The sequence below is a fragment of the Macaca mulatta genome, chromosome 14, assembly GCF_049350105.2.
Source record: "Macaca mulatta isolate MMU2019108-1 chromosome 14, T2T-MMU8v2.0, whole genome shotgun sequence".
NCBI classification, from domain to species: Eukaryota; Metazoa; Chordata; class Mammalia; order Primates; family Cercopithecidae; genus Macaca; species Macaca mulatta.
The window spans coordinates 9673234-9699204 of NC_133419.1; the positions used below are offsets into that span (position 1 = coordinate 9673234).

The window sequence follows — 25971 nt, forward strand, 5'->3', positions numbered from 1 at the left end:
CTCTCCCAACCCAGCTCTTCCCTCCTGAGCCTGCAGCACGGAGGTTTTGGGGGTCACTGCTACCTGAAGAAGGCTAAGGCCACTTCTTTTTTTTTTTTTTTTTGAGACGAAGTCTCCCAGGCTGGAGTGCAGTGGGCGATCTCCGCTCACTGCAACCTCCGCCTCCTGGGTTCAAGCAATTCCCAGCCTCAGCCTCCTGAGTAGCTGGGACTACAGGCACCCGCCACCATGCCTGGCTAATTTCTGTACTTTTAGTAGAGATGGGGTTTCACTATCTTGGCCAGGCTGGTCTTGAACTCCTGACCTCATGATCCACCCACCTCAGCCTCCCAAAGTCCTGGGATTACAGGTGTGAGCCACTGCACCTGGCCGGCTAAGGCCACTTCTAAGGCTGGTCTGGGAGTTTACGAAAGGTTTTGAAGCTGGGCCGGGCTGCCCTTGGAGTCAGGAGACTCCAGACAGCAGTCCTGACAATGGGAGCTACCTCCTAAGTCCCCCAAACTGGGAGGTGTCACATAGCAGCTGTGGGATTGTCCTGGGGGTGGAGACCTGAGCACCTTCAACTCCAAAGCCCAGTATCTGCGGGCCTGGCCATGGCCTCAGTTCCCCCATGAATGCCCCGGCCCCCTACTCCAGGGTTTCTCCACATCACATCCATCCCTGCTTTGAGACCCCACTCCCCCTGGCATGTTCTTTATTTTGTGTCACTCCCTTCTCTTTCCTGGTCATACCTCTCCTGCAGGCCTACCCCGTGTTGGGCCCCCCAGCCCTGTCTCTGCATCGCGTGCCCCCCTGCCCCTCCTTCTGTCCTCAGCCCCCTACACCCTTCCCCCTCTTGAGGCTGTAATATCCGTTTCACGATTTGGGGGCTGAGTTGCTATAACAACAGACTGCGATTGTGTTGTGAAGAGCAGCTCGCTCCTGTGCTGCCTGCCTCCTGCGCTGCCTCCATCCCTGCAGCCCAGTCAGCTCCTCTCCTCACCACCCTGTAGTTCCAGTCTGGCCTCTTCCTGGTGTGTGTGTGTGTGTGTGCGCATGCATATGTGTGTCCAGGTCTGCCTGTCGGGATGTGATGTGTAGCGGTTTTCGTGGTTGCATGTGTCTGAATTTGGTGTCTGAGCTTCATGTTGTATGTGTCTGTGTGTGCACAGACATGCATGCTGTATCTGCTGTGTTTCCCCTCCCCCATGTGTCCCCACTGGCCTTTGCACATGGGAGAAGGGCATGTGCTCAGCATATCACTCAACTGTCCACATCGGGTGGGTGCCTGTGTGCGGTGTGTGAGTACGGGGTGTGTCTTGAAGTGGCAGGTCCCAAATGCTTAGGCAATCTGAACCTTGGACCTTGCAGAAAGGAGAGATGTCCCTGTAGGTGGGAGGGGCAGGGAGGTGCAGCAGCTGCCCAGTGACCTTTTCTGCCCTTGATGGGCAAAGCTGGGGGTGGGGACAGGAGACAAGTGCTCATACTTACCTCCCTCCCTGCCCAGACTCCTCTGTAAGAGTCTGAGTCTGTCTCTGTGAACCATTGCACCTGTCTGTCTATGCCCTGATGCCTGGATGGACAAGGTGTGTGTGTGTGTGTGTGTGTGTGTGTGTGTATGTGTCTGAGTGAGTGTGAGGAGGCTGCAGGAAGAGGAACAGTGGGGGATGGGCAGGAAAGTGGGCTGTGGGGTCAGAGAGGCGATTTCACATTCATAGGCCCTGACTCAGCAGTTCCATTCTCTGGCTCCTTCAGTGGCTTTGGTGGGGATGCCCTGAGGGTCTCTCCAAGGTCAGAGTGGGCCCTAAGTCTGGGACCTGGCTTAGGGATCACCCTGCTCGACTCCTAGGAAACACTCCTTGCAGCCTGGGTCCCCCTCTTACCCCGTCACAGGCTGGGGAAGGAGGTTCCCTTTGGGGGACTGGTGTCCGTGTTAAGCCACTCGGTAACTGACCACTCTTTTCAAAGTGTCTGGGCAGGGGTCCAGGATGACTGTGGGCAGGTCTCCTGGGTGCACCTGTTCTGGGCATGCATTAATTGCCTGGTGTGGGTACCTGTGTGCACAAGTGTATGTATTCTTGGGCAGTATATGCTTCCTGTGGGTGTGTTACCATGGTGGGGCATTTCTGCAGTGCTCTTGTGTGTCTCTGGGAATGCCCAGTGTTCACAGCTAGGTGTGCATGGCTGTGAGTGCCCGATGTGCATGCATTGGTGGTTGAATGTAAGTGTTCTTGCATGTTGCCTCTGGCTAAGGAAGTGCCAACTACCACCAGCTGTGCATATCACAGACCCTGCAACAGAAATCAGGGTCCTGGAGTGAGCTGGCAGAATGGTCTGGCACGTGTGCGCGCACACACACACGCGCACACACACACGCACACACACACACTCTCTGTCTCATTCAGCAGCCCAGTGACCAGCCTCTGGGTACACACACTAGGTGCCAGTGTGTGTACACTTTTATTGGCGGAGTGAGTGAAGGGCGTCCCCCAGTCCCCCACGCTCGTACAGATGCACAGTCATGCATTTACCCTTACAGGAGAGACCTGCGCCCCCCAACACCACTCTAACTCTGAAACTCATGGATGGGAGGAGGAGAACAGAGAAGGGGGCTGCTGCCAGGTGACCTCAGTCACCAGGCATGTGCAGCCGCAATCCTGCCCCCACACCTACTCGTACCCCAGTCCAGGGTTCCAGGCAGAACTTAGAGTTTGGCCTCAAACTCTGGGATTCCCATGAGGCAGGACTGGGAAACCCCCAAGTCCTAGGTCTACCCTGCTCCCATCTCTGCCTTTCCTTCCCCCACTGTCTCCGTCTTTATCCCAGCAAAGCGCCTTCCTCTTCAGTGCTGGGGGCTCCAAGCCAGGGGCCCTCCGGACGGTGGGAGGCGGGGGCCAGGCTACCGGCTGGAAAAAGCCCCCAGCAGCCGTGGACCCACCGGGTTCCCCTTCTCTAGTCTCCTCGAAGCCCGGGCCCGCCCCTGAGCATAGCCGGCAGAGGGCGCTGCGGCCCAGGCCCCGCACCAGCCCTGCTCCCGCGGCGCCCCAAGTCGGGGTCCACAGCCTCTCCTTCGGCTCGTCCCAGCCCCTGCGCTGCGCGAAGACCCGCTGGCCGTTGCGGGAGGGTGCGGGACCCAAGGCCCCGAACCAAGGGGCAAGGGGCGAGGGTGCCTGGGTTCCTGGAAAAGACACTGAGGCCGGGTTTGGGGTCCGCCTGGTTGGGGGCCCGGGCGCCCCAGAACCTCGAGAGGCTGGGAGGAGCGCGGGTGCCGCGGAGCCGGGACGCCTGGGTCCCGCGCGGGGGAGGGAGTGGGCCTGTGGAGCCGCCGGACTGACGGCTTCTGCGCCCTTGCATTGGCTGCACTGCTCGTCCGTCAGCGCAGTGTGGTCCAATGCGCGCGTCTCGGGGGCGGGCACTGGTGCTGATGCTGCCGTCAGTCGGTGTTGCAGGGATGCGGCGGCGGGAGCAGCCGCCCTGACTCGCGGAGCATCCTCCTCGGAGAGGCACCGCGGCGGGGCGGGCGGGCGGGGACGCGGCGGGGAGTGAGAGAGGCGCGAGGCGGCAGACACCGCTAGCCCCGGCTCTGCCACCCGCCCGAGACGGAGACGGGGCGGCCCTGTGGCTCTGCTACCCACCCTCCAGCTTCTGGCGCCCCGAGAACCAGGTAAAAAGGAGGGGGGCTGCGGCGGAGACAGGCGGGGGGCGGGAGCCGATCGGGGGAGGGGAGCGGATCGGAGGGGGCGGGGGAGGCAGGACGGATGAATTGGGGGGCGGGGGCGCCGCGCTGAGAGGGCTGGCCGGGTGACAGAGAGGAGGCAAAGCTTCTGGGGGCTTGGGGGTCGGAGGCTCCTGTGGAAGGGGCACTGGCCCTGACAGCTGGGGAGAACGGGGAGGGGTGGGAGGGAGGGTCTTTGGGGGAAGGGATGGGGAGAGAAGGAGGGGCATCCAGAGGACTGTGAGGGGGTTCTAAAAGGGGGGTCCCCAGTCTGTGCTAGCCCCAGAGGCTGGAAGCAGCGCCGGGCCAGAGGGGCTGTTGTGTTCTGGAGGGTCTAACCAGCGAGAAACTGGGCTTCGTGGGAGGAGAGGAGAGGGGGCTGGAGAGGAGAGAGAAGTGGAGAGGGAAGGAAAGGGGCCAGGCCAAGGGCTTCGTCCTGAGAGGACCCACTGAGGACCAGGCTTTCCTGGGGGATGGGAGCCAAGGCGAGAAGAGGTTATTGGGAGAGGGCAGAGGGGAATGTGCCAAGGTGCTCCAGGCAGGGATGGGTCTGTGCTGGTGGAGAGCTGGGGAAGATGGGGTCTGAGGGAGAGGAGCGGAAGCTTGCGGGGGAAGGCTGGGGGTGATGAGAGAGGGAGACTGGGAAATCAGTAGGAGGGGGCTTTGCTGGGGTGGGAATGCGCTGGGGGCGGTGACAGGGTTCTGGTCAGAGAGTGCTGCAGGGGGAGAGGAAGCTGCAGGGCCCTTGGCTTGCTCCCCCACCCCTAAAGAGGAAGGGACCATTTCTCATGTCCCAGCCTCCCCCCCCAGCTGAAGCAGCAGTCTTCCCTGGGGTCTTTGGGTTGGGGTATGAGCCTTTGAACCCTTGATGGGCTCTTGGGGCACAACTGGCTTTGGGGTGCTGTTGTCTCCTTTACTCTCAGCCCCCTCCTGAGTCTTGGGAGAGGGCATTCGATGCCTCATTGAGCTAGCAAGGGCTGGGAGGGGCTTTTTCATGGTGTCTGGAGGTGAAGGAGGAGGCTGTCCACCTGGAATAATGAAAGAGATTTTTAGGGGGCGGGTCTTGGGTCCCCAGTCCCTTGGCTGCCCTGGGGGCTTCCAGATAGCCCTGTTTTTGTATGTGTTGGCGGGTGGGCATCTCTCCTCTTCCATTCATTCTTATCCTTCCCTCTTGTCCACCTTCCCAGTGTCTGGGTGTTCCTTTTGGGGGAGGGTAGACATTAGGGTCTTACTTTCTCTGTCTTCTGCCAGAGAAGGAGAAAGAAAGAAGGGGGAGGGAAGGAGAAGGGGAGGGAGGTCTGTGGTCCACTAACTGTGAGGCCTTCTGTTTTGTGGGTGCTTCAGCCCCTCAGTCCCTAGCTCCTCTTGCTTCCAGGGATGGCTCCAGGGATACTGGCATCTGAGGTGTGGCTGGATCTTTTGGGAGACAGGGGAGAAGGGTGTGCTGGGGGCTCTCCATTCATGCTAGAGGAAGTATTCTCAGACCCATCCTGTCCTCAGATCCACAAGGGTGGGCGGGATGGATCAACCGGCCATGGCTGCTGGGCAGTTCTTTCCAGGAGCCTGGGCCTCTCCTGGCGTCTTGGCCTGGGTTGAATCCATATGACAGTGGAGTTCTGAGAGGAGGGACTGGGTGATTGAGTGGCTGGTGGGGACCCCTCTTTCCTTCCAGGCTCAGTCACTACCCAGGTCCAGCTGCTCCCTCCCGCCTGCCCTTGCCAGTGACACAGACACTCTGACAATGATACACAGGCTCAGTGGCACCCACCCAGACACACACCTACACAGGCACACACACCTGCGTACACAATACACCTCCTGGCAGCATACCGCCCACATTCCCCACCCAGAGAGGCTGCCACCTCGTGCCTGCCTCCTTGAGACCTCCCCCAGGTGCCTTGCTGTCATGTACACAACACACACATATGGTCACTACGTGCCCCCAGAGCCCCAAGCGCCGCACTGCCAGCCCTCACCCTTGGATGCACACAGCCCCCATCCAACCACTCACCTCCCCAGGCTCACAGCCATTGCAGGCACACCTGTGCTTCTTCCTCATACACCTTCAGTCCCTGCAACACACCCTCTCCTTCTAGACACCCCATCCCTCCCAGGTCTTCACAGCACGTGTGCACACCCTCCTAGACACACCAGTCCCTGACCCCAGCAAGCTCATCCTGAAGTACCATGTGCATGTCTGTCTGGGTGCTGAGCACTTTGCCCCAGGCCTTTGTGTGTGTGCACGTGCGTGTGCACACCAGCACACACTTGCTAATACACTTTATGCTGTGGCTCACCCCCTAAACCTCTTTTCTACTTTCTCTCTCACTCACTTATCTTTGTACCTTCAGCCCAGGGCCTCCTACCCCTCCTGGTCACAACCACGACCCTTCCTGGTGGAGTCCAGCCCCCAGCTATACCTGGCTGCCCTGGGAGCCTTCCCATTTCTAAGTGGCACCACCCCCCGCATCAGTCCACAGGCACAGGGGCCCCTACACCTGCCTGTGCACTGGAGACACTGTCCTTTCATTCGCAGCTCCCAAGTCCAGACCCCACGGGGATGCCCCGATTGTGTGTCCTCACCTGCCACCCACCCTGCTGCTCCATCTGTTGGTGCAGCTCCTCCACCCCTGCCCCTTCCACACTGACGGGCCTGTGGGTTCTCAGAGACTCATTCAACAAACAGTCTGGTGCACACCTTCAGGGGTGTGCGTGGCACTTTGTTAGCATTTACGAAGCTGCTTCCCTACTGCCACCACCGCTGTTTGGCATGGTGGGGTGAGGGTGAGGCTGGGACTCCGCTGTGGTCCTCAGTGAGCCTCAGTTTCCTCACCCGTGAAATGGGATCCTCATCCCTACCTAATGGGATGTTACGAGGACTCACTGAGAGGACAACGATGGCAATGACAGTAGTAACAAGAATATTTATTGTGTACCTACCGTGTGCCTGGCCCTGTGCGAAGCACACTGTAAACCTTACTTTGATGTATTTGTCAGGCACATAGAAGGTCCCCATAAATGGTAGCTATTTTTATTGTCATTATCATAACCTTCCCTGCACACACACACGCACACACACACGCATACACACACCTGTCATAGATACCTTTAGGAACATTCCCAAGCACCTCGTGCTTACTCACAAGGCCGCCCCGGAAGCCATCTGTCCCCTCTGCATCACTGGGGTGCACCCACCCAGGCTGCTGTGCCGCAGCTGTGCACAGCATAGGTACGCTTGGTGCTTATCCCTCCCACCACCTACCTCCATGCTCCCATGCACCTGTCCTCTGGCCCCCACTGCACTGAGTCATTCCATTGCACCTCCATCCCCAGCCCACCTGCTTCCCCAGCTCCACAAAGTGGCAACAGCCTTGTCCTGTGCACCCTGAGCTACCAGCTCCTGGGCCCAGCCCGCTCCCTGCTTCTCTCCATGACACAGAGAGCTGCTTGGAGACCCGTGGACATGCTCACTCATGCCCAGCCCACCCTGGCATGGGACTCTGACTTATCTTTAGACCTGTTTGTTACTTCTCCTGCCCTCTGAGTCAGGACAATTGACCAGCAGAGTTGAGGAGGACACGAGGGATAGGGATTAGACAGAGCCAAGTCTGAATCCCAGCTCCACCATTTACTATTTGTGGGACCTTGGGTGAGTCCCTTCTCCACTTTGAGTATCTATTTCCTCATGTGTAAAAGGAGCAGTGATAATACTTGTCTTGCTTACTTTTCTCACCAAACCCTGGTGAGGATCAAAGGAAACACTAGGCACTCAGTACTGCAAACTGTAAAAGGCCGAGATGAGAGGTTTTAAAAATAATCATTAATACGACACACTTTTTTTTTTTTCACACGTAAGTCTATGCCAGGCACTGTACTAGGTGCTTTATGTATGTTAATTCTAATTTTGACAACACTATTACTATCTCTATTTTATACATAAAGAAAGTGAAGCACAGAGAGGCTGAGTAACTTACCAAAGATCACACAGCTGGGTAGGGGTAGAGCTGGCATTTGAACCCAGTCTTTGGAGCCAGTGCCTCTAACCACTGTGCTGTCTTGTTTTTGCTGCTGCTGAGGTTATGGCTGGGTGTGGACAGGCATGGGGTCTTCCCTTTTTTTCTGCCAGATCATCATGGCTGGAAGGAAGGGGAGGTAGGAACTGTTCACTGTCTGCCAATCCTGCCTGGAGTTTCATGGGGGAGAAGGGACCCTCCAAAAAACACTCTGCACCTGAAAAGAACCTCAGAGGTCAAGCAGTCTGCTGTCCTCTTCCATATGATTCAAGAGCCTCCCCCACGCCGAGCCTCTCTGAGCAGCAGTCATCCGGTCTCACCTCAAACACCTCCACAGACGGGGAACTCACCGCCCCCCGAGGCAGCCTACTCCATTGTTGGATGCTTTAGATTGCCAGCCAGCAAGTTTCTCTTTAGCCTGAGCCAAAATCTCCCCCCGTAGCACGCACTTCTCCCACCTGTCCACGGGCTGCCTTCTGGGGCCACCAGAATGTGTGTAAACCCAGCTCTTCCTCCCTGGCGCCTGGAGGAGGCCCCTGCTGTCTCACTCCCAGCTGGCATGAGAGGATGCTGGCGTGAGGAGAGGAGAGCCAGAGGGAGGCCGGCATCCCCATGGCTGGAGGTGTGTGTATGGGCGTGTGTTTGTGTGTGTGGGCATTGACAGAGAGGGGGCTGTGTGGATGTGGGGAGAGGGCCCTTGGCCAGGGGCTCTGCTTGTGTGGGCATGGATCACTATTTGCATACATGCCCCTGGTGCTGTGGGGCTGAGGCCTTTGGTCAGGCAGGAGGGAGGGCCCAGGTCTAGGTCAGCAAGTGCAATGGGAGGTGTCTGGAATGGAAGGCCAGCGACCTTGGTTCTAGTCTTGCTTTTCTGTGTGATCCCGGGCCAGCTCACTGCCCCTCCCTGGGACTCAGTTTCCACATCAGGAAAAAAGGAGAAGATGAACCCCATGAGCTCTGAGGTCTCTGTCTCCCAGTCCCAAGAGTGGGCTTTAGAGTGGGGCACCTGAGAGAGCCGTGTCCCCTGTGAAGGCCAGATCAGAGGAGGGTGGCTCTGACCCCCAGACACAGTGGTAAAAGAAATGCCTTGGAGCCCTCACACCCTTTACCTGCCCTGTGGCCTCAGGCAAGTGAATTCATCGTTCTAAGCTCAGCTTCCTGGTCTGTAAGCCAGAGTGACAAAATGACCTCCTAGAAGCTGAAGGATTGAATAAGACAGTGTACATGGGGTCCAGCCTGGTATCTGATGCAGACGGAGCCCAAAGCTTGCAGCCCAGAGGCTTCAGTGGCACTGACCTGGCCATGGGAAGATGAGGAGGAGGCCCTGGCCTAGGAGGACCCAGGAAGAGTTACCGGGAGAGGGTAATGTTGAGTTATCGGGAGAGGGTAATGTTGAGTTATCGGGAGAGGGTAATGTTGAGTTATCGGGAGAGGGTAATGTTGAGTTATTGGGAGAGGGTAATGTTGGGGAGAGGCAGCAGAAGTCCTGAGGGCAGCCTAGCCACTCCCTGCCCCATCCACTCCAGCTTGGGCACCACTGGCCCAAGGCTGCTGAGTCTATCTGTGGGCGGGGGCAGGGTGGGAGGCAGGTAGGGAGCTGACTGGGTGCAGAACCCCAGGATTACTCAGGAGGTCAGCTCCTCAGAGGTGTGGTGGCTCTGGGCCAGCAGTGGGTTGGGTGGCAGTGTGCACTGCACTGACGTCAGTGAGCAGGCAGGTACCCCAGGGCCACCCTGCAGTGTCCCTGCACTGGCAGTGGGCAATGGAAGAAGAAAAGTGGGCCCTGGGGGGGCAGTACTTGGACGCTGTGGGTGCAGGGGGGCTTCCTCTGCATTGCATAAACCTGGGGAAGAGCTGTTGCCTTGTACAACTCCAGGGGACACTGTTTACTTGATGTGGCCATGTGAGGCAATGGCCCTGGCCTGTGGGGAGACCTCTGGAGAAAGGGTTGCTGCTGAGTTCCAGGAGCTGACGAAGGATGGAGCATCCCAGGGTAGCAGGAGCCCCCTGTGTTCTGGGAGAAGGGTGGGTTGGAGGCTGGGTCGGCTGCAGCCTGGGCCTGGGGCGGGAGAGGCGTGGGGAGGGGAAAGGCGAGGGAAAGAGCAGCACGTTTCCTGGACACTGAGTGTGGGAATGGAAAGGACCCAGGTGTCTGCTGGCTCACTCCTCCTGGGGCCATCTCTGCCTGGCAAGCGTGAAGCCAGGGCCTGTGGATCCCTGGGGAGAGAGGACTCAGGGAGTGCTGGGGCTTCCTCCTGGTCAGCCCCGCAGCCCCTGTGCCCCCAGCAGCCTGGCTGGCCTCTGCTGCAGAGCTGTGGGCTGCGGGGAGAATGAGTAATGAACCTTGAGGGGCCGCAGGCCCAGACCTTGCTTCTGACCCTCCCTGGAGGCACCGCATAAGCCCAGCCTCTGTCCCTGAACCGGCTCACAGAAGCCTGCCTGCACGGCACCCCTCCCACTCTCCCTCCACACGGACCAGTAGAACCTCTACCTCCTGGACTCTCACCCCCTTCACCTCCCTGCCCCTCCACCCAGATAACATTCCCTTTGGCTCTCAGGACCCAGGCATCTGCCTTCCAGCCTCTGACAGCCTCCCCACCATCTTTCACTCTATCTGTCCTCCCCCAACTTCCTGCCCCTAGCTTTTCCCACAGAACCCGTCTGCCATCTCCCTAAAGGGTGGTGGATGTGACCATGGCAGGGGGTCTGGGCTGGGGGTGAGGCAGATGAAAGAATCCCTCCTATTCTGAGCTTGGGGGTGAGTGGACAGCAGCACGAAATCCTATTCCCTCCGCCAGTGGAAATCGATAGCTAATTAATTCCCTCCCCAAAATAGTGTCCGGAGGTGGGGGTGGGTGCTGGGAGGGCAGCAGACAGAGGCTAGGCCAGGCCAGACTGAGATGGAGACCCTAGCAGGGAGGGAGGGAGGCACGCTGGTCACTCTTCTGGCCACAGGGCTGTCCCTTTGCTGAGGGTCTTTGGCTACCCCTTCTGGAAAAGAGGAAAAGCTTAGACCTTTCCCTCCCGCGACGCCTGAGGAGCCCCCTTCCCTGCCCTGGGCTGGGGATGCATGTGTGTGTGGGGGGGTGAGGGCGTCAATCAGGCTGGGAGCAGGTGCTGCATTTAATTTGATTGGCTAATTAGCCCGCACATGTTAATTATCTCCATTACCCAATGAGGAGAGGCAGTGGCAAAGCTATATATAACCTGACAGTGTTTGTAAGGAGTGGGGGCTGCTTGCCTGGATCTCCTCCCCACTGCCCAGGCAGAGGCAGTCCTTGGAGGGGTGCTGGGGCAGGACATTGGAGCCTTGTAGGATTGGGAGGGCAGCAGTCAGGAGTTGGATGGCAGGACCCAAGGGCTGAGCTTTACGGGCCTCTTGGAGATGGCTCCCCCAACGCTCCTGACTACCTTCTGCGGCCTTTTCTGTCCAATCTTCCTCTGCACAAGGGTTACTCTCCAGACGCCCCCTCGCTATGGCTTTTTAGGAGGTCCCTCGTTTCCATCCACATAGCTCTTTGGCTCCTCACTGCACCTCTGCAGCCTTCCCCTCCCAAAGTCAGCCTTCTCCTTATCTTCTGGTTCTCACCTCACTGAGTTACACCTGTGGCTGTCCTGTGCTTTTTCTATTTCCTGGGGATGCTGGAGTCAAGCAGACTTGGATCTGAGTCTCAGTTCCCTGCTGACTGGCCACGTGACCTTGGGCAAGTCCCCAGATCTCTTTACCTGGGTTTCCCCAGGGGTTAATGAGAATAATGGGACTTCTCAGAGTGATTATGTAAAATGACATTTGTAAAAATGCCCAGCACCCAGGGCACTGACAAATGCTGTTTGGATTTGGAATTTAATTTTCTCTGTCTTTTCTTTCATTTCTCCCCACTAGGCCACCTTTCTCCTCCATTACTCTTCCATCTCTGTCACTTTTCAGGCACTTCCTCTCATTCCTCTTTCTCTCCCCTCTTGCTTCAGTCTTTCCCTGTCTTTTTCTAAACTCTAGCCCCTCCCTGCTTCTCTCCCAGGCTTCTCCCCACCTCCTTCCCTCCCTCCCTCCCCAAAATAAAATCAATGCAATATTCAGGAGGGTTGTTGGATATAAATAATTACGACTTGGAGTTTAACGAGATGCAAATTCCCCTCCCCGGCGTGGGGTATAAATTGCTCTCTGACAGCCCGTTACAAGGGTAATCATTTCAGAAAGGCAATTTTATGCAAATGAGCCTGCCTGCCTCCTGGTGGCTCCCCCAATCTTGGGTGGGGGGTGCGCAGAGGGAACTGAAGGGTGAAGAGAGCCCAGGTAGTGGGGCCAGTCCTGAGGCTGAGCACCGAGAACTGGAAGTTGAGGATGACAGACATTTAGCTTCAGAAAGGACCTGGGTTGATAAGCAGAGAGGCTGGGGCCTGGGAAGGGGCGAGCGTGGTTTTGGGGGAACTGAAGACACAGAATTGGATGCCAGTGTCCCTGCTAGGATAGAGAGGGCTTGGGGCCTGGATATCTGGGTCCTGGCTGGCTTCTCTCCCTTGCCCCCTTCCCAGTCTGGTTACCCTGTGATACCATTGACGAATTGGCATTTAATTAATCCCAATGAATTATTTAGCAACTTCATTATCCAGTATCAAGGGCTGATGAGAGGAACAGTGGCTGGAGGTGGGAGCCAGGCAAAGACGTTGGGCGGTTCAGAGAAGGGGCTGGGGTCACCAGGCCGAGGAGAGTGACTAGCCTCGCTCGAGGAGCTGGCCTTGGTCCTGACACCCAGGTCCTTTGAGAGGGTGAGGGCGCGGGCAGATGGGTTGGGCTCTTACAGGGCTGGAACGTGTCACCTCTCCCTGTCGACATCTCAAACCAATGCTGCCCCTAGTGCGTGCCATCTCTCCCAAGTGCTGGCCCCCGGAATCCGTGTCTCTTGCCTCGGAACCCTCTGCAGGTCAGGGCCTCTCTAAGTTATGTAGGGAAACAGTCTGGTGCCTGCTGATATGAGTGGGGAGCCCGGCACCGACAGCCCCTGTCGTTGGAGCCCCTCATTAACCCTTTCCTCTCTGTTCTCCCGCAGGCATCCCTCCCCGCTCTTCCGTCGGAGCCCGCGGCGGGGGAGGGGCGCCGCCGCCGCCACCCGAGGGAAGCCGGCGCCTGGCCCTCTGCGCGCCTCGCCCCGCGGCCGGGCCCATGGCACTGTGAGCCGGCAAGAGAGCCCCGCTCGGCGCGGGGAGCTCCCGGCCCCCTCCCGCCCCATGCGCCCGCGGCTCTGAAGCCTGAGCGGGGGCCGGGGGCCGGGCGGGGCCGGGGCCGCCGGAGGCATGGCGCCCGGGAGTCGGTGGCGGCTGCCACCGCCGCCGCCGCTACTGCTGCTGCTGCTGCTGGCGCTGGCGGCGCGCGCGGACGGCCTGGAGTTCGGCGGCGGACCCGGGCAGTGGGCTCGCTACGCGCGCTGGGCGGGCGCGGCGAGCAGCGGCGAGCTTAGCTTCAGCCTGCGTACTAACGCCACGCGCGCGCTGCTGCTCTACCTGGATGACGGCGGCGACTGCGACTTCCTGGAGCTGCTGCTGGTAGACGGCCGCCTGCGGCTGCGCTTCACGCTTTCATGCGCCGAGCCGGCCACGCTGCAGCTGGACACGCCGGTGGCCGACGACCGCTGGCACATGGTGCTGCTGACCCGTGACGCGCGCCGCACGGCGCTGGCGGTGGACGGCGAGGCCCGCGCCGCGGAGGTGCGCTCCAAGCGGCGCGAGATGCAGGTGGCCAGCGACCTGTTCGTGGGAGGCATCCCGCCCGACGTGCGCCTCTCGGCGCTCACGCTGAGCACCGTCAAGTACGAGCCGCCCTTCCGCGGCCTCTTGGCCAACCTGAAACTGGGCGAGCGGCCCCCCGCGCTGCTGGGCAGCCAGGGCCTGCGCGGCGCCACCGCCGACCCGCTGTGCGCGCCCGCGCGCAACCCCTGCGCCAACGGCGGCCTCTGCACTGTGCTGGCCCCCGGCGAGGTGGGCTGCGACTGCAGCCACACGGGCTTCGGCGGCAAGTTCTGCAGCGAAGGTGAGCTCCGGGGAGCGGCCGCCTGGCGCCTGGGCGCGGGGGTGAGGGCCTGGGGTGCCCCGTGGGGGTCGGAGCCTGTGGGGGCTCCTGAGGCACGGGGGCTGGGCGCGAGGGCTTGTGAGTGGGTGCGAGCGCGCCAGGACTGCGAGGACGCGTGTCCGGGCGAGGGCGCGTGGGGTTGGCGGTGGGCGGGGCGAGCGGGCGTGGCCGGCGTGGGCGTGGTCAGCGTGAGTCCCGCGGCGACCTGTGGGCAGCCTGTGTGGCCAGGTTCTGAAGGGGCTGCTGAGGGTGGGGTGCACGAAGCCCTGTGGGCTTGGTGGGTGAGGGGCTGTGAGGCGCTGGTGAAGGCTTGTGGGTGGGGTCTGCGTGGACAGGGCTCATTAAAGGCAGTGGGCGGGGACCATGGGTCCCCTGGAGGACAGTGGGTGGGGCTTCTGCATAGAGCGGGACCTCGTATGAGGCCGTGAGGGGCGGTGGGTGGGCCCGGCGTGGAAAGGCCAGTGTGGGCAGGGCTTATAAGACAGGGGGCGGGACCTCGTGTGAGGCCATGAGGGGCTGTGAGTGGGGCCTGTGTGGAAGGCCAGTGTGGGCGGGGTCTATGAGACAGGGGGCGGAGCCTCATGTGAGACCGTGAGGGGCTGAGTGGGGCCTGTGTGGAAGACCAGTGTGGGCGGGGCCTATGAGAAAGGGGGCGGGACCTCGTGTGAGACCGTGAGGGGCTATGAATAGGGCCTGTGTGGAAGGCCAGTGTGGTCAGGGCCTACGAGACAGGGCAGACCTTGTATGAGGCTGTGAGGGGCTGAGTGGGGTCTGTGTGGAAGGCCAGTGTGAGCGGGGCCTATTAGACAGGGGCCTGGGCCTCCTGTGAGATCATGAGGGGCTGAATGGGGCCTGTGTGGGCGGGGCCTATGAGACAGGGGGCGGGGCCCCGTGTGAAACCGTGAGGGGCTGAGTGGGGCCTGTGTGGAGAGGCCAGTGTGGGCAGGGCCTATGAGACAGGGATTGGAGCCATGTGGTGGGGCCTTCGGGCAGGGGGGCATAGTCGACAGTGGGTCGCAGTCTTTGAAGGTCCTCGAGCGAAGGGCGGGAAGTGCGGCCTGTGCGGCCTGGACAAGCACCAAGGGATGAGGGCCTAGGTGTGAGGACGCTGAGTGTAGGGAGAAGGGCACAATAGCGATTCCAGGGCAGGCGAGGGAGAATGGGGATTGCGAAGCTGTGGCCAGGAAGGGAGGGCTTCTTTTTCACCACAGAATCCTCAGAGCGCCTTCAAAGAGTAAAGGGAAAACGGGGGAGAGGGTGGCTGAGGCTTCTCAGGCTCCTGACGAGGAGTGGACAGTTTGGGTGAGGGGCAGAGATGGCCAATAGTTTCTCTTGATGACAGACGGGGCGTGGAGCCACTGAGAGCGTCGGGTTTGGTGGGAGATTGCTGGGCTGGACAGGGCGAGGTGGGACCCTGGGCTGTGGGGCTGACTATGGAATGGCGCTTGGGAGAGAGGCTCAGCGGAGGGAGGGGTCCGGCCAAGACCGTGAAGTGGAGAAGTGCGGGCGGGCCCTGGGCTGAGCGGACCGGGGCAGGGCTGTGGTGTCGGGGGGCTGAGGGGAGGAGGCACTTGGAGGAGCCTCTTTCTTAAGGGTCTGGCTGGGCGGTGGGAAGGGGCTCCCCTATCAGGCTGGGGGCCGCGCATGCGCGTCTCTCCCCGCCCCTCGTCCCTGTTCTTCCAGCCCGTGTGTGCCTCAGGCCTGCCCTCCTCTCCCCTGGTCCCTCTAGAAGCTGTGGGCCACTCAGCGGTTGTGTGTGTGTGTTCGTCCTCCCAGGGGCAGAGGCTTTTGAGGGAGCGTGTGCATGTGCACGTGTGCGCCAGCAAAACGAAATGGCCCGGTACTGCTTTGGGGATAAGTGTCCTGTGGCTGTGTGCCTATGGGCAGCCATGGGAGGGGCCCAGCCTGCAGGTGTGGCCCTGGGTGTGGGAAGACTGCACTTGGGAGTGTCGTTTGCCTGCGTATCTGTAGTTGTGGTCGATGAATACATTCGAAAGTTCTGGGGATTGTTTTCTTGGGGTTATTGGTACAAGGTTGTGGGATACGTCATGAGCAACTGTGTATTAAGTTAAGCTGACACCTTCTCACCGTTTCTCCAAGGAGTTCAGGTGTTTCCTAAACTGTGAAATTCTGTGTCGGTGTGTGTTTGCCTGCGTGTAGAGGCCCGCGAGTCTGGCAGTGTGTATTTGACGTGTGAATGGGTCTGTTTGAATAGCAGTGTTTGCAGATAGGAGCCTAGTGCCTAGTAGAGTGAGTAGTTCCCAAGTATGATGCTCATGTGCCTGTGTTTTAATGCGAGGCTTCAGTAAGACAGCTGGAATGTATGAGGACTCTTTCTTTCCAGAACCTTAATTTGATCCTCTGGTTCCTCTACCCTTCCCCCAAAGCCCGCCTAAGAAAACAGGATGAACCATCCTCTAATTTGATGGAGGGAAAGCTTGAGCTGCAGGAGGTTAGGTTAACTGGTCCCTGGCCTCACTGTGGCTGAATTGGGCTTGGGTGTATGAAAAATGCAGCCAGAGGCACCTTGGTCAACCAGAGCCTTTGTATCCATTCCCTGAGAGGATTCATTGGCCAGAGGCTTCCAGTGAGGCAAACAAGTGCATGCTTCTGAATATGGGTTGTGTGGTTGTGTGTCTAAGATGTGTTTGAGTAACTGTGGGAGAGGGATGGATGTGTGTATAATATGGCTTGGTATCAGATGAATGTTTGTGTCAGCTGTGGTGAAGCTGTGAGAGATGGTTGAGTATGTGTGTCTGACCCATTGTGTGTGTGTGTGTGTGTGTGTGTGTGTGTGTGAGATTCATGTAAGAAAAGGGAACGTGAGCCGGGTGCGGTGGCTCACACCTGTAATCCCAGCACTTTGGAGGCTGAAGTGGGCAGATTACTTGAGGTCAGGAGTTCGAGACCAGCCTGGCCAACATGGTGAAACCCCGTGTCTACTAAAAATACAAAAATCAACCAGGCATGGTGGCAGGTGCTTGTAATCCCCACTACTTGGGAAGCTGAGGCAGGAGAATTGCTTGAACCTGGGAGGTGGAGGTTGCAGTGAGCTGGGATGACACCACTGCACTCTAGCCTGGGCGACAGAATGAGACTCTGTCTCAAAAAAAAAAAAAAAAAAAAAAAGGGAAAGTGAGATATAAGGTGGGTGCCAGCTGGTAGGGGCAGGGTTGCCTGTGCGTATGTCGTGTGTGTGTGATGTGTGTGTGTGGTATCTTTTGAGAGAGCAGTGCTTTGTGGTAAAGGGGGAGTGTTGTGTCTTTATTCATTTCTGTATTTCCAGCACCTAATCTGGTACCAGACACATAGTGGGTGTTTGATAAAGATTTGTGGAATGAATGGAGAGATGTTAATAAGTAATTGAGAGAATAAAGGCTTGGGGCAAAGCTGTACATACATATGAAAACATGTATGTATATATTTTCAGATATATGTTGTGGGTGGGCACGGGGGTTGTAGGCACTGATTGCATCTGGAGATGACAGGCACAGCAACAACCCTACTGATTCCCTTCTTTTCTCTCCCCACTCTGCAACCTCATTTCTTCTTCAATTTGTTCCTTATTTCCTGGGTAGCTTTTATAATATCCTGTGCTCATTATACTTCGAGTACTTTCTCATCCAGTCAAGGAGGAAAGACATGGCCTCCAATGGTTGGGTACTGGGGTGAGGAAGGAAGACTTTAAGGGGAGCAGGCCTGGCTCCTGATCTCTGAGACAACTCTAGGGGTCAGAATCCCCAGGCCTCCTTGGAGTTATAATCACTTTATCATCTGTTGTGAGTGGTTCCCAACTCTTTCTGAGACTGAGGACTTTTTTGTTTGTTTGTTTGTTTGTTTTTTGAGACAGAGTCTCGCTCTGTGCCCAGGCTGGAGTGCAATGGCACGAGCTCAGCTCACTGCAATCTCTGCCTCCTAGGCTCAAGCGATTATCCTGCCTCAGCCTCCCCAGTAGCTGGGATTACAGGCACCTGCGACTATGCCCAACTAATTTTTGTATTTTTAGCAGAGATGGGTTTTCACCATGTTGGTCAGGCTGGTCTCGAGCTCCCGACCTCAGGTGATCTGCTCGCCTTCGCCTCTCAAAGTGCTGGGATTACAGGCGTGAGCCACCGCGCCTGGCCCACTGAGGACATTTTTAAAAGTCAGTAATTCACAGTACCCCTTCCAAAGTAGTTATTATTTTTATATCTGTTTAGTGTGAGTATAAATGACTCAAAGCTACTGTGAATTTGGAAAAGCTTTTAGATGACTTTGATGTTATATTTGCCATTGTGGTTAATAAAATATACATTAGAAAAATGGTTTTAGCTTTATATGCAAGATGTTTCAATCTGCCTTCAGATGTTTGGTGTGCATACGGATTTGTGTATCCTTTGGAATCCCTCCTGCTCTCCCAGGGTCTGGGCTTACTCATTCATGGAGAACCTCCATGCTAGGAAATTTGCATTCTCTCTCTCTCTCTCAGGGATCTGGCCACACATAATTGAAGACAGAGCTCAGTAGGAGTGGCTGAGAGTCTGTCTACTGTTGCTGATTATCTGCCAAAGCTGGGATAGAGTAGACTGGGATCTTGCAATTATTTGCATGTCAGTGCTTCCTCATGTCACCTGTGTGTGTGGAGAAGGGGCTGAAAAGGGATCAAAGAAGAAGGGATGTGCAGGCATGTGTGTGAGACCTCAGGTGGAATGATGGTGCAGGTGTTTAGAACAGCGTGTCAGGTATATACGATTTGCTCAGGAGAGAAATAGGAAACTAGTTGTAATGTGTGTGCTTGCAGGGAGGTAGACACACATGTCATATGTGTTTTGTGTTAGTGATTTAATTCAACAGGTAGTTATCAAGGCCTCCTTTGTGATAGACTGTGTTGGAGGCTACAGTGGGGTCAGAGATGAATAAAATGACTCTGTGCTCTAGGAGTTGACTGTTTTTTTTTTTTTTGAGGTGGAATTTCGCTCTTGTTGCCCAGGCTGGAGTGCAATGGCACAATCTTGGCTCACTGCAACCTCTGCCTTCCGGGTTCAAGCAAAGCAATTCTCCTGCCTCAGCCTCCCAAGTAGCTGGGATTGTAGGCATGCACCACCACGCCCGGCTAATTTTGCATTCTTAGTAGAGACGGGGTTTCTCCATGTTGGTCAGGCTGGTCTCAAACTCCCGACCTCAGGTGATCCGCCTGCCTCGGCCTCCCAAAGTGTTGGGATTATAGGCATGAGCCACTGCACCTGGTCTGGGAGTTATTAAATTAGGGAAGCAGATATTATGAAATTGAGGAAGCAGATAAAAAAGCTGTCCAGTGTAGTGTGAAGAGATTCCGCCTCCAGACTGCTCAGGCAGTGACTTTATGCTTAAACTCTCTTTGCCCCCATTTCCTTATCTATAAATGAAGATAATAATGGTACCTACCTTATAGAGTTATTGTGAAAATTAAATTAGCTAGTTTGTGTAAAGTGCTTAGAACAGTGCCTGGCACGTAGAAAATGCTCAATACATAATAGCAAAAAAACAAAAAAAAAAACAAAAAAAACAACACAATAGTGTGTGGCCCAGAGATGCAGTAAAGCAGTGTGGCTTAGTGATTAAACCATAGACTTCTGTGGCTCTGGTCTTGGTTTAAATCTGTTTTCTCTACTCCCTAGGCCTGTGACATTAGGTGAGTACCTAACCTTTACAGTCATTTTTCTTTATGTATAAAATGGTGATACGTGACTGGGTGTGGTGGCTCACACCTGTAATCCCAGCACTTTGGGAGGCCAAGGTGGGTGGATCATGTGAGGTCAGGAGTTCAAAACCAGCCTGGCCCACATGGTGAAACCCCGTCTCTACTAAAAATATAAAACAGTTGGCCGGGCATGGTGGCGCACGCCTGTAATCCCAGCTACTTGGGAGGCTGAGACAGGAGAACTACTTGAACCCAGGAGGTGGAGGTTGCAGTGAGCTGAGGTTGCTCCACTGCACTCCAACCTGGCCGACACAGCAAGGCGCCATCTCAAAAAAAAAAAAAAAAAAAAATGGGGATACACACGCTTATCTCATAGGTTTGTTGTAAGAATTAAATTAGCATCTGCTATATAAAATTAGTGATGAGTAAATGGTAGCTATTATTACAAGCAAAGTGCAGGGGAGAGTTTATAAGTTGAGGGGATCAGTAATAGATTTATGAAAGGCATGCTGTTTGCAATTGACCTCGAACACTGATTAATAAACTTGATTGGGAGAGGTCATTTGAAGCAAAGGAGCTGGTATCAGCAAAGGCATGGATGCGGGGAAATGTACATCATATCTGTAGAGGGCACCAAGACGTATAGGGAGAATAGTAGAACCTAAAACAGGAGAAGCAGGTTGAGACCAGGTCTTGATGATCTGGCTTAAATTATTTAACTCATATTGAATGCTGACTGGGTACAGTGTACTGGCAAATGGAGCCACAAAAGAATTTTGAGGAGGGAAATGGATAAGATAAGAGCTGTACTTAGGGAGCTGGGAGTGAAGTGCAAAGGGATTATAGAAGACAGAGTTATGTAGTGAAGAAATCAGTTGGGAGATAGGTCACACAAGAGATATTGAGGACCTGAGCCTTGGTTGTCTTGGGGAGTGGCGAGGAAGGGTGGTGGCAGTTGTGGTGGCAGTGATTGAAGGCCATTGCTGAGCCTGAAACTGTAGGATTCTTCCTCTTGGATGTGGAGTGGGAGGAGAGGGGTCAGAGATGATGAAGTTTCAGGTCTGCACGGTTGGAAGTTTGGTGGAGGGGTGAGAGGAAAGGGGAGTGCCAGGAAGGGGAGCAGGCTTGGCACAATAGATCATGCTTGTGTTAAGTGGTGGTGCCTCTTGACATTCCAGGTGATTGGGAATGTGGGACCAGAGCTTTGAGTTGAAGCTGGGGCTGCAGATGGAGCTGTGTGTGTGTAGAGATAGTATTTGAAGCTCTGAGATCAGATGAAGTGGCCAAGGAGAAGGTGAGGAAAATTGAGCAGAAGACTTCAGCGGCGCCGACAGCTGGGAGAAGGAGGAAGAGTAGTAGTGGCCGCAGACCCAGCAATTTGAACACAAAGAATTGGATCGGAAGGTTAAGGGAGGAGAGGGGGAGACTCGCAGCTGTTGAGCATTTGCTGGGTGTCTTAGATGTTTTATCCCATTTAGTCCTCATGATCACCACATGAGGATAACTTTCTCCATTTTACAGAGGGTCAAAGAGAGGCTCAGAGATGTAAGAGTTGGGATCTGAGCCCTGAGCTGACTCAAGAACCTGTTGCTCCCTACCTGTCTCCATGCTACCTCCGGAAAGGAGAGCTGGTCAGTTTGATTACCTGCATTTGGTTTATTGGGGCTATTTAGGGACAAGTTTTTTTTGTTTTTTTTTTTTTTTTTTTGAGACAGAGTCTCGCTTTGTCGCCCAGGTTAGAGTGCAATGACGTGATCTCGGCTCACTGCCAGCTCCACTTCCTGGGTTCATGTCATTCTCCTGCCTCAGCCTCCCGAGTAACTGGGACTATAGGCGCCCGCCACCACGCCCGGCTAATTTTTGTATTTTTAGTAGAGATGGGATTTCACCATGTTAGCCAGGATAGTCTCGATCTCTTGACCTTGTGATCCGCCCGCCTTGGCTTCCTAAAGTGCTGGGATTACAGGCGTGAGCCACCGAGCCCAGCCTAGGGACAAGGTTTTATCAGAAACCAGTAACTACCCTAAATTCCTTGGGCCACAGCTTCTTCCTTAAGCCAGTGTGTGCTGAGGGTGTTCCTGTATTTATCGGTCAGCTGTCCCAGCACAGAGAAAGGACGATAGAGATAGATCAGGAAAATCTCAGTTTTCCAAGCCCTTGGAGAGGAACCCATCCCAGAGAGCAGGGCATTATCCTATTAAAACACACAGCTAAGCCACATTTAACACATTTCAGATGGAAATCTCTTCACAATGTGTTACACACCTCTCTGCCTCCCTAAGCATAATAGCTGGAACGTGATTTAACTTTTTGCAGATGACTCAGGGTGGTCGTGATTCCCCTCAGGTATTACATCAAACTGTTATGCAGTGGTTCCTTCACTGAGGTTTGTCCCTGCCTGAGATGATGCCTGACTGCTGTATTTCTGAATTCTTATATTAGCTTTTTCTAGTTTTTCCATCTCTACCCTTAGGAGGAGTTGTCAGTTAGCAACTGACACCTCTCTCTCTCTCTCTGTCTGTGTGTGTGTGTGTGTGTGTGTGTGTGTGAATGTGGAAATCAGCATTCCTAAGCTAGGAATTGCTGTTAGAATTGTGTGTCACTAACAGTAGGTGGACTCTGGCTAGGGCCTGAGAGGCCCTATGAGAAAATAACAGTTCTTTTTTTCATTTTTGTAGAAGTAGCTTTATTAAGGATGCAGCTTTACAGCTCCATGACTCCTTCTATAGAGCAAGGCTACCTTCTAGGCAGTGTGTGTAGAGTAGCCAGAAAATAACAGTTCTTAATTGCCCGGGTGTTAGATGTATGTTTTGGTTGTTTAGAGCCTTTTCTTTTCCCTTTTGTTCTGGTCTTCATCACTGTCCTTGATCACCCATCTGCTGGAATCCTGAGTTCATGTTAGGCAAGACATACCATCTATGACACCACCTCTGTATTCTGCTGGGGGAGTGAAGTCTTGTGTCTGAAAGTTAAGCAAATGAAATCACCTATGTTGGGTTATTCTGTCAGCTCTAACATCCAGTACTTGTGGTCCTGACAGTTTCTGTGGGTAGAAGTGGCTTCAGGTAGAATGGGACAGGCTTCTCTAGAGGGTGGTATAGAAAGCAGCTGCTCTCAGAACCCAGAGACAAGCTAGATGCCTCTATGTAAAGATGGCAAAATGGGTAAGTGCATAGGCTGCCATGGTTTGAACCTAGCTTTGCTACTTGTTAGCCATGTGAACTTGGGCAGTTAACTTATCCACATTGTTCTTCAGCGTCCTACTCTGTAAGAACGTTTTAAGAACGTTGTAAGAACTAAGTGAATTAATATATGAAAATCCTTTACAATCCAGGCGCTATTCTGAATCATCAATAAATAGTACTATGGTTATTAGCTGTAGTGGTCAGGGAAGGCTTCAAGGAGGAGGTGGGACTTGGCCAGACCTTGAAGAAGGATGACTGAGTGTGAATTATAGTGGTGGAAAGGAAAGGGCAGGGCTTTCCCACCAGGAGAGTAGCGTACATGAGGAATATAGGGGATGTGAATTGAGTGGGTCAGGGCGTGGTGAAGAGACAAAGTTGGTTGTGTTCTATGGTAGATAAAATCAGAACGTTAGATTAGAATCAGTTTCTAGAAGTCTTGACTTCCAGGCTAAGCATGTAGCCCACTGGAAGTTTTCAGATAGGCAGATTTGGGTTCAAATTTTGACTGTCACCAACTAGCAGTGTGACCTTAGCCAAGTTACTCCTACTTTCTGAGTCTTGGTTTCTTCAGCTCTAAAAGGAAGTGATAGTAATATCCATTCACAATGTAGCAGTGGTGGGTAAAGGAACAATGGGGGTAAAGAGCCAGGCACACCCTAAGTGCTCAGTATATGCAAAGTGTTATTTTATGATTCACTCAACAAATGTGAGAATGCCTTTTTTTCTGAGCCAGGAGCCATGTAAGCAGCTGGATATAGAGAGAGGAATGAGGCATTGTCCTCACTTCTGGATATTTCACAGTCAAGTCAGGAAACAGACATGTTAACACAGTTGCAATAGAGACTCAATAAGATAATTAATAATAGAATGTACATTTCTAGAGCTGGCACAAAAGAGGAAGGCTAGCTCTCCTTTGTTTAGAACAGAGACAAATGTATATTGACCTGGATCTTTTTGCTTTTTCTTTTTTTTTTTTCAGAGACCCAGGCTGAAGTACAGTGGTGTGATCGTAGCTCACTGTGACCTCAAATCCCTGGGCTCAAATGATCCTCCAGTTCAACCTCCTGAGTAGCTGGGACTATAGGCGCACACCACCCTGTCTGGATAATTTATTTATTTTTTTTTTTGAGGCAAGATTTTCTCTGTCATCCAGGCTGGAATGCAGTGGTGTCATTATGGCTCACTGCAGCCTCGACCACCCAGGCTCAAGTGATTCTCCCACCTCAGTCTCCCAAGTAGCTGGGAGTACAGACACGAGTCATTACATCCGGCTAATTTTTGCATTTGTTTGTAGAGACGGGTCTCCCTATGTTGCCCAGGCTGGTCTCAAACTGCTGGGCTCAAGTGATCCTCCCACTGTGGCTTCCCAAAGTGCTGGGATTATAGGCACAAACCACTGTAGCTAGCCCTTGACTTGGGTTTTAAAGGAAGAGTAGATTTTCTTAGCCAGCTGTAGGTGAAGAGTATTTCAAGCACAAGGAATATTATGTGCAGAAACATAGCATATTATAGAAACAGGAAGAAGCTGGGGTGGTTGCAGCCTGGATTGTCGCAGGAAAAGAGGTTAGAGGAAGGCACAGTAAAATTTCGGGTGGGATTTTCTGAGAAGATTCCACTTTAACCTACAGGCACTGAGAAGCTTTGAAGAGTTTTCAGCAGGGTCGTAACATGGTGGGAGTGGACCACTTTGTTATGCTGTGGTGTATGAATTTCAAGGTGAAAAGAGTGGCTGTAGAGGGCGTCATCTCCTAGGCTTATTAATGTTCCAAGGAGAGGGACTGATCAGGGCCTGGCCTTACCAAGGCCGGGCCTGGGCAGTGCCGGTGGAAATGGAGGGATGATAAGGATTTCTAGGAGTTTAGTTTTGTTTTTAGGGTTTTGGAAGGTGGAACCGATAGAATCCGGTGATTGGCCTGACAAAAGGAGCAAGTGCTTTCTGGGTGCCTAACTTGATCAGGGAATTTGGTGGGGTGAGAAGCGGGTTATGAGGCCCACCTTAGACATATTGAGTGTGAGAAGCCTATGAGACACTCAGAGACAGCGGCTCTAAAGGCAGATGGGTACATAGGTCAAGAGCACGGGAGAGAGGTTTGTATCAGAAACACTGAAAGGTTCTCATCACAGCAGTATTTAGTAAGGCATATCTGTTACCTGTGCCAAAAGGGTCAGGCTAGGGATGGGTAGGAGACTGACCAAGAGAAGGCTATTGCAGGAAACCAGGCACAAGGGGTGCGGCCAGAGGCTATGATGACCTAGGATTGCAGTAGAGAAGGGCAAAGGTGATTCTGCGCTCCTGGATGTGTATTCTTCTCTGCACCAAGGAGATAGATAACACCAAGCTCAGTGTTGCAGTGAGGCTGATGTGTGACATTGCATGTGAGAGTCAGTACGGTGCCCAGCACATGGCTAACTAATGGCATCTCTGGATTCTGTGAGGGCAGTGTGGGGCATGTAGTGGGAGCTCAGGCAGCACTGGTTGAAAGCAGGGGCTTTGCGTGGGAGTGGAGGTGTCGAGAATGGCTTCAGTGGTGGAGTTTAGATGTCAGAGAGTTGGCCAAGCAATTACATTGCTGGGTGGACACATGGTGATACAGGACTGGCACTCAGGGAGGAGGCCGGGACTACCCATGCAGGTTTGGGAGTCTCTGAGCACGAAAGTGAGCCATCACTGAGGACAGCGAGGAGAAGTAAGAGGAATGTGGAGGGCAGGGGCCAAGCCTGAAGGGGCCTGAGGTGGCAGGGGAGGGGCGTAGGTGAGTCAGCAGAAAGCAAAGGGCAGCAGAGGAAGAGAGATATGTGAGTTTCTAGGTGCTGTCTCTCCAAAGCCAGAAACAAACCAAGCCTGGTTGTTTCAACTTCCTGAGCATAGCATGACGTACATTTCTGGCAGGTGGAAATACGTTTTGAAATACCTGCCATGTTGGATTATCTAGAAATCACTACGCCTCCTTATTTGCACAGGTGCTGGTGAGACAATTGTGCTGACTGACCAGGGTCTTAGCATACTGGGACCAAAGAAATCCTGGCACAACAGTCTTCACGAGAGCCAAAGGTTTTCCTGAGGGCCCCTTTATTAGCCGGCTCCACCCATAAATGTAATGTGATTCAGTTTACTTAAGAAAACTATTACTGGGCACTGTGGCTCACACCTGTAATCCCAGCACTTTGGGAGGCCAAGACGGGCCCATCACCTGAGGTCGGGAGCTCGAGACTAGCCTGACCAACATGGAGAAATCCTGTCTTTACTGAAAATACAAAAATTAGCTAGGTGTGGTGGCGCATGCTGGAAGCTGAGGCAGGAGAATCACTTGAACCTGGGAGGCGGAGGTTGCGGTGAGCCAAGATCGCGCCATTAC

At 54.6% G+C, this 25971-nt stretch overlaps 1 protein-coding gene and 1 long non-coding RNA gene across 51 annotated transcripts in view; one reads left to right on the forward strand and one right to left on the reverse strand.

Moving 5' to 3' along the window:
• The window catches only part of LOC144334144 (uncharacterized), a 131995-nt gene that overhangs the window by 71694 nt on the left and 34330 nt on the right, over positions 1-25971 (reverse strand). The window lies entirely within an intron of this gene.
• NRXN2 (neurexin 2) overlaps positions 3400-25971 on the forward strand; it is a 117142-nt gene continuing 94570 nt past the window's right edge. For 22 of the 50 annotated variants that reach the window (XM_077962172.1, XM_077962171.1, XM_077962166.1 and 19 more), the window contains exon 1: positions 12942-13732. In XM_077962172.1, coding sequence (XP_077818298.1) covers positions 13000-13732 — 733 coding nt within the window. In that variant the 5' untranslated portion in view covers positions 12942-12999. Of the gene's footprint in view, positions 3644-12755; positions 12881-12941; positions 13774-25971 lie in introns of those variants that run through there. The other 28 variants (XM_077962173.1, XM_077962178.1, XM_077962189.1 and 25 more) reach the window with 20 other exon arrangements.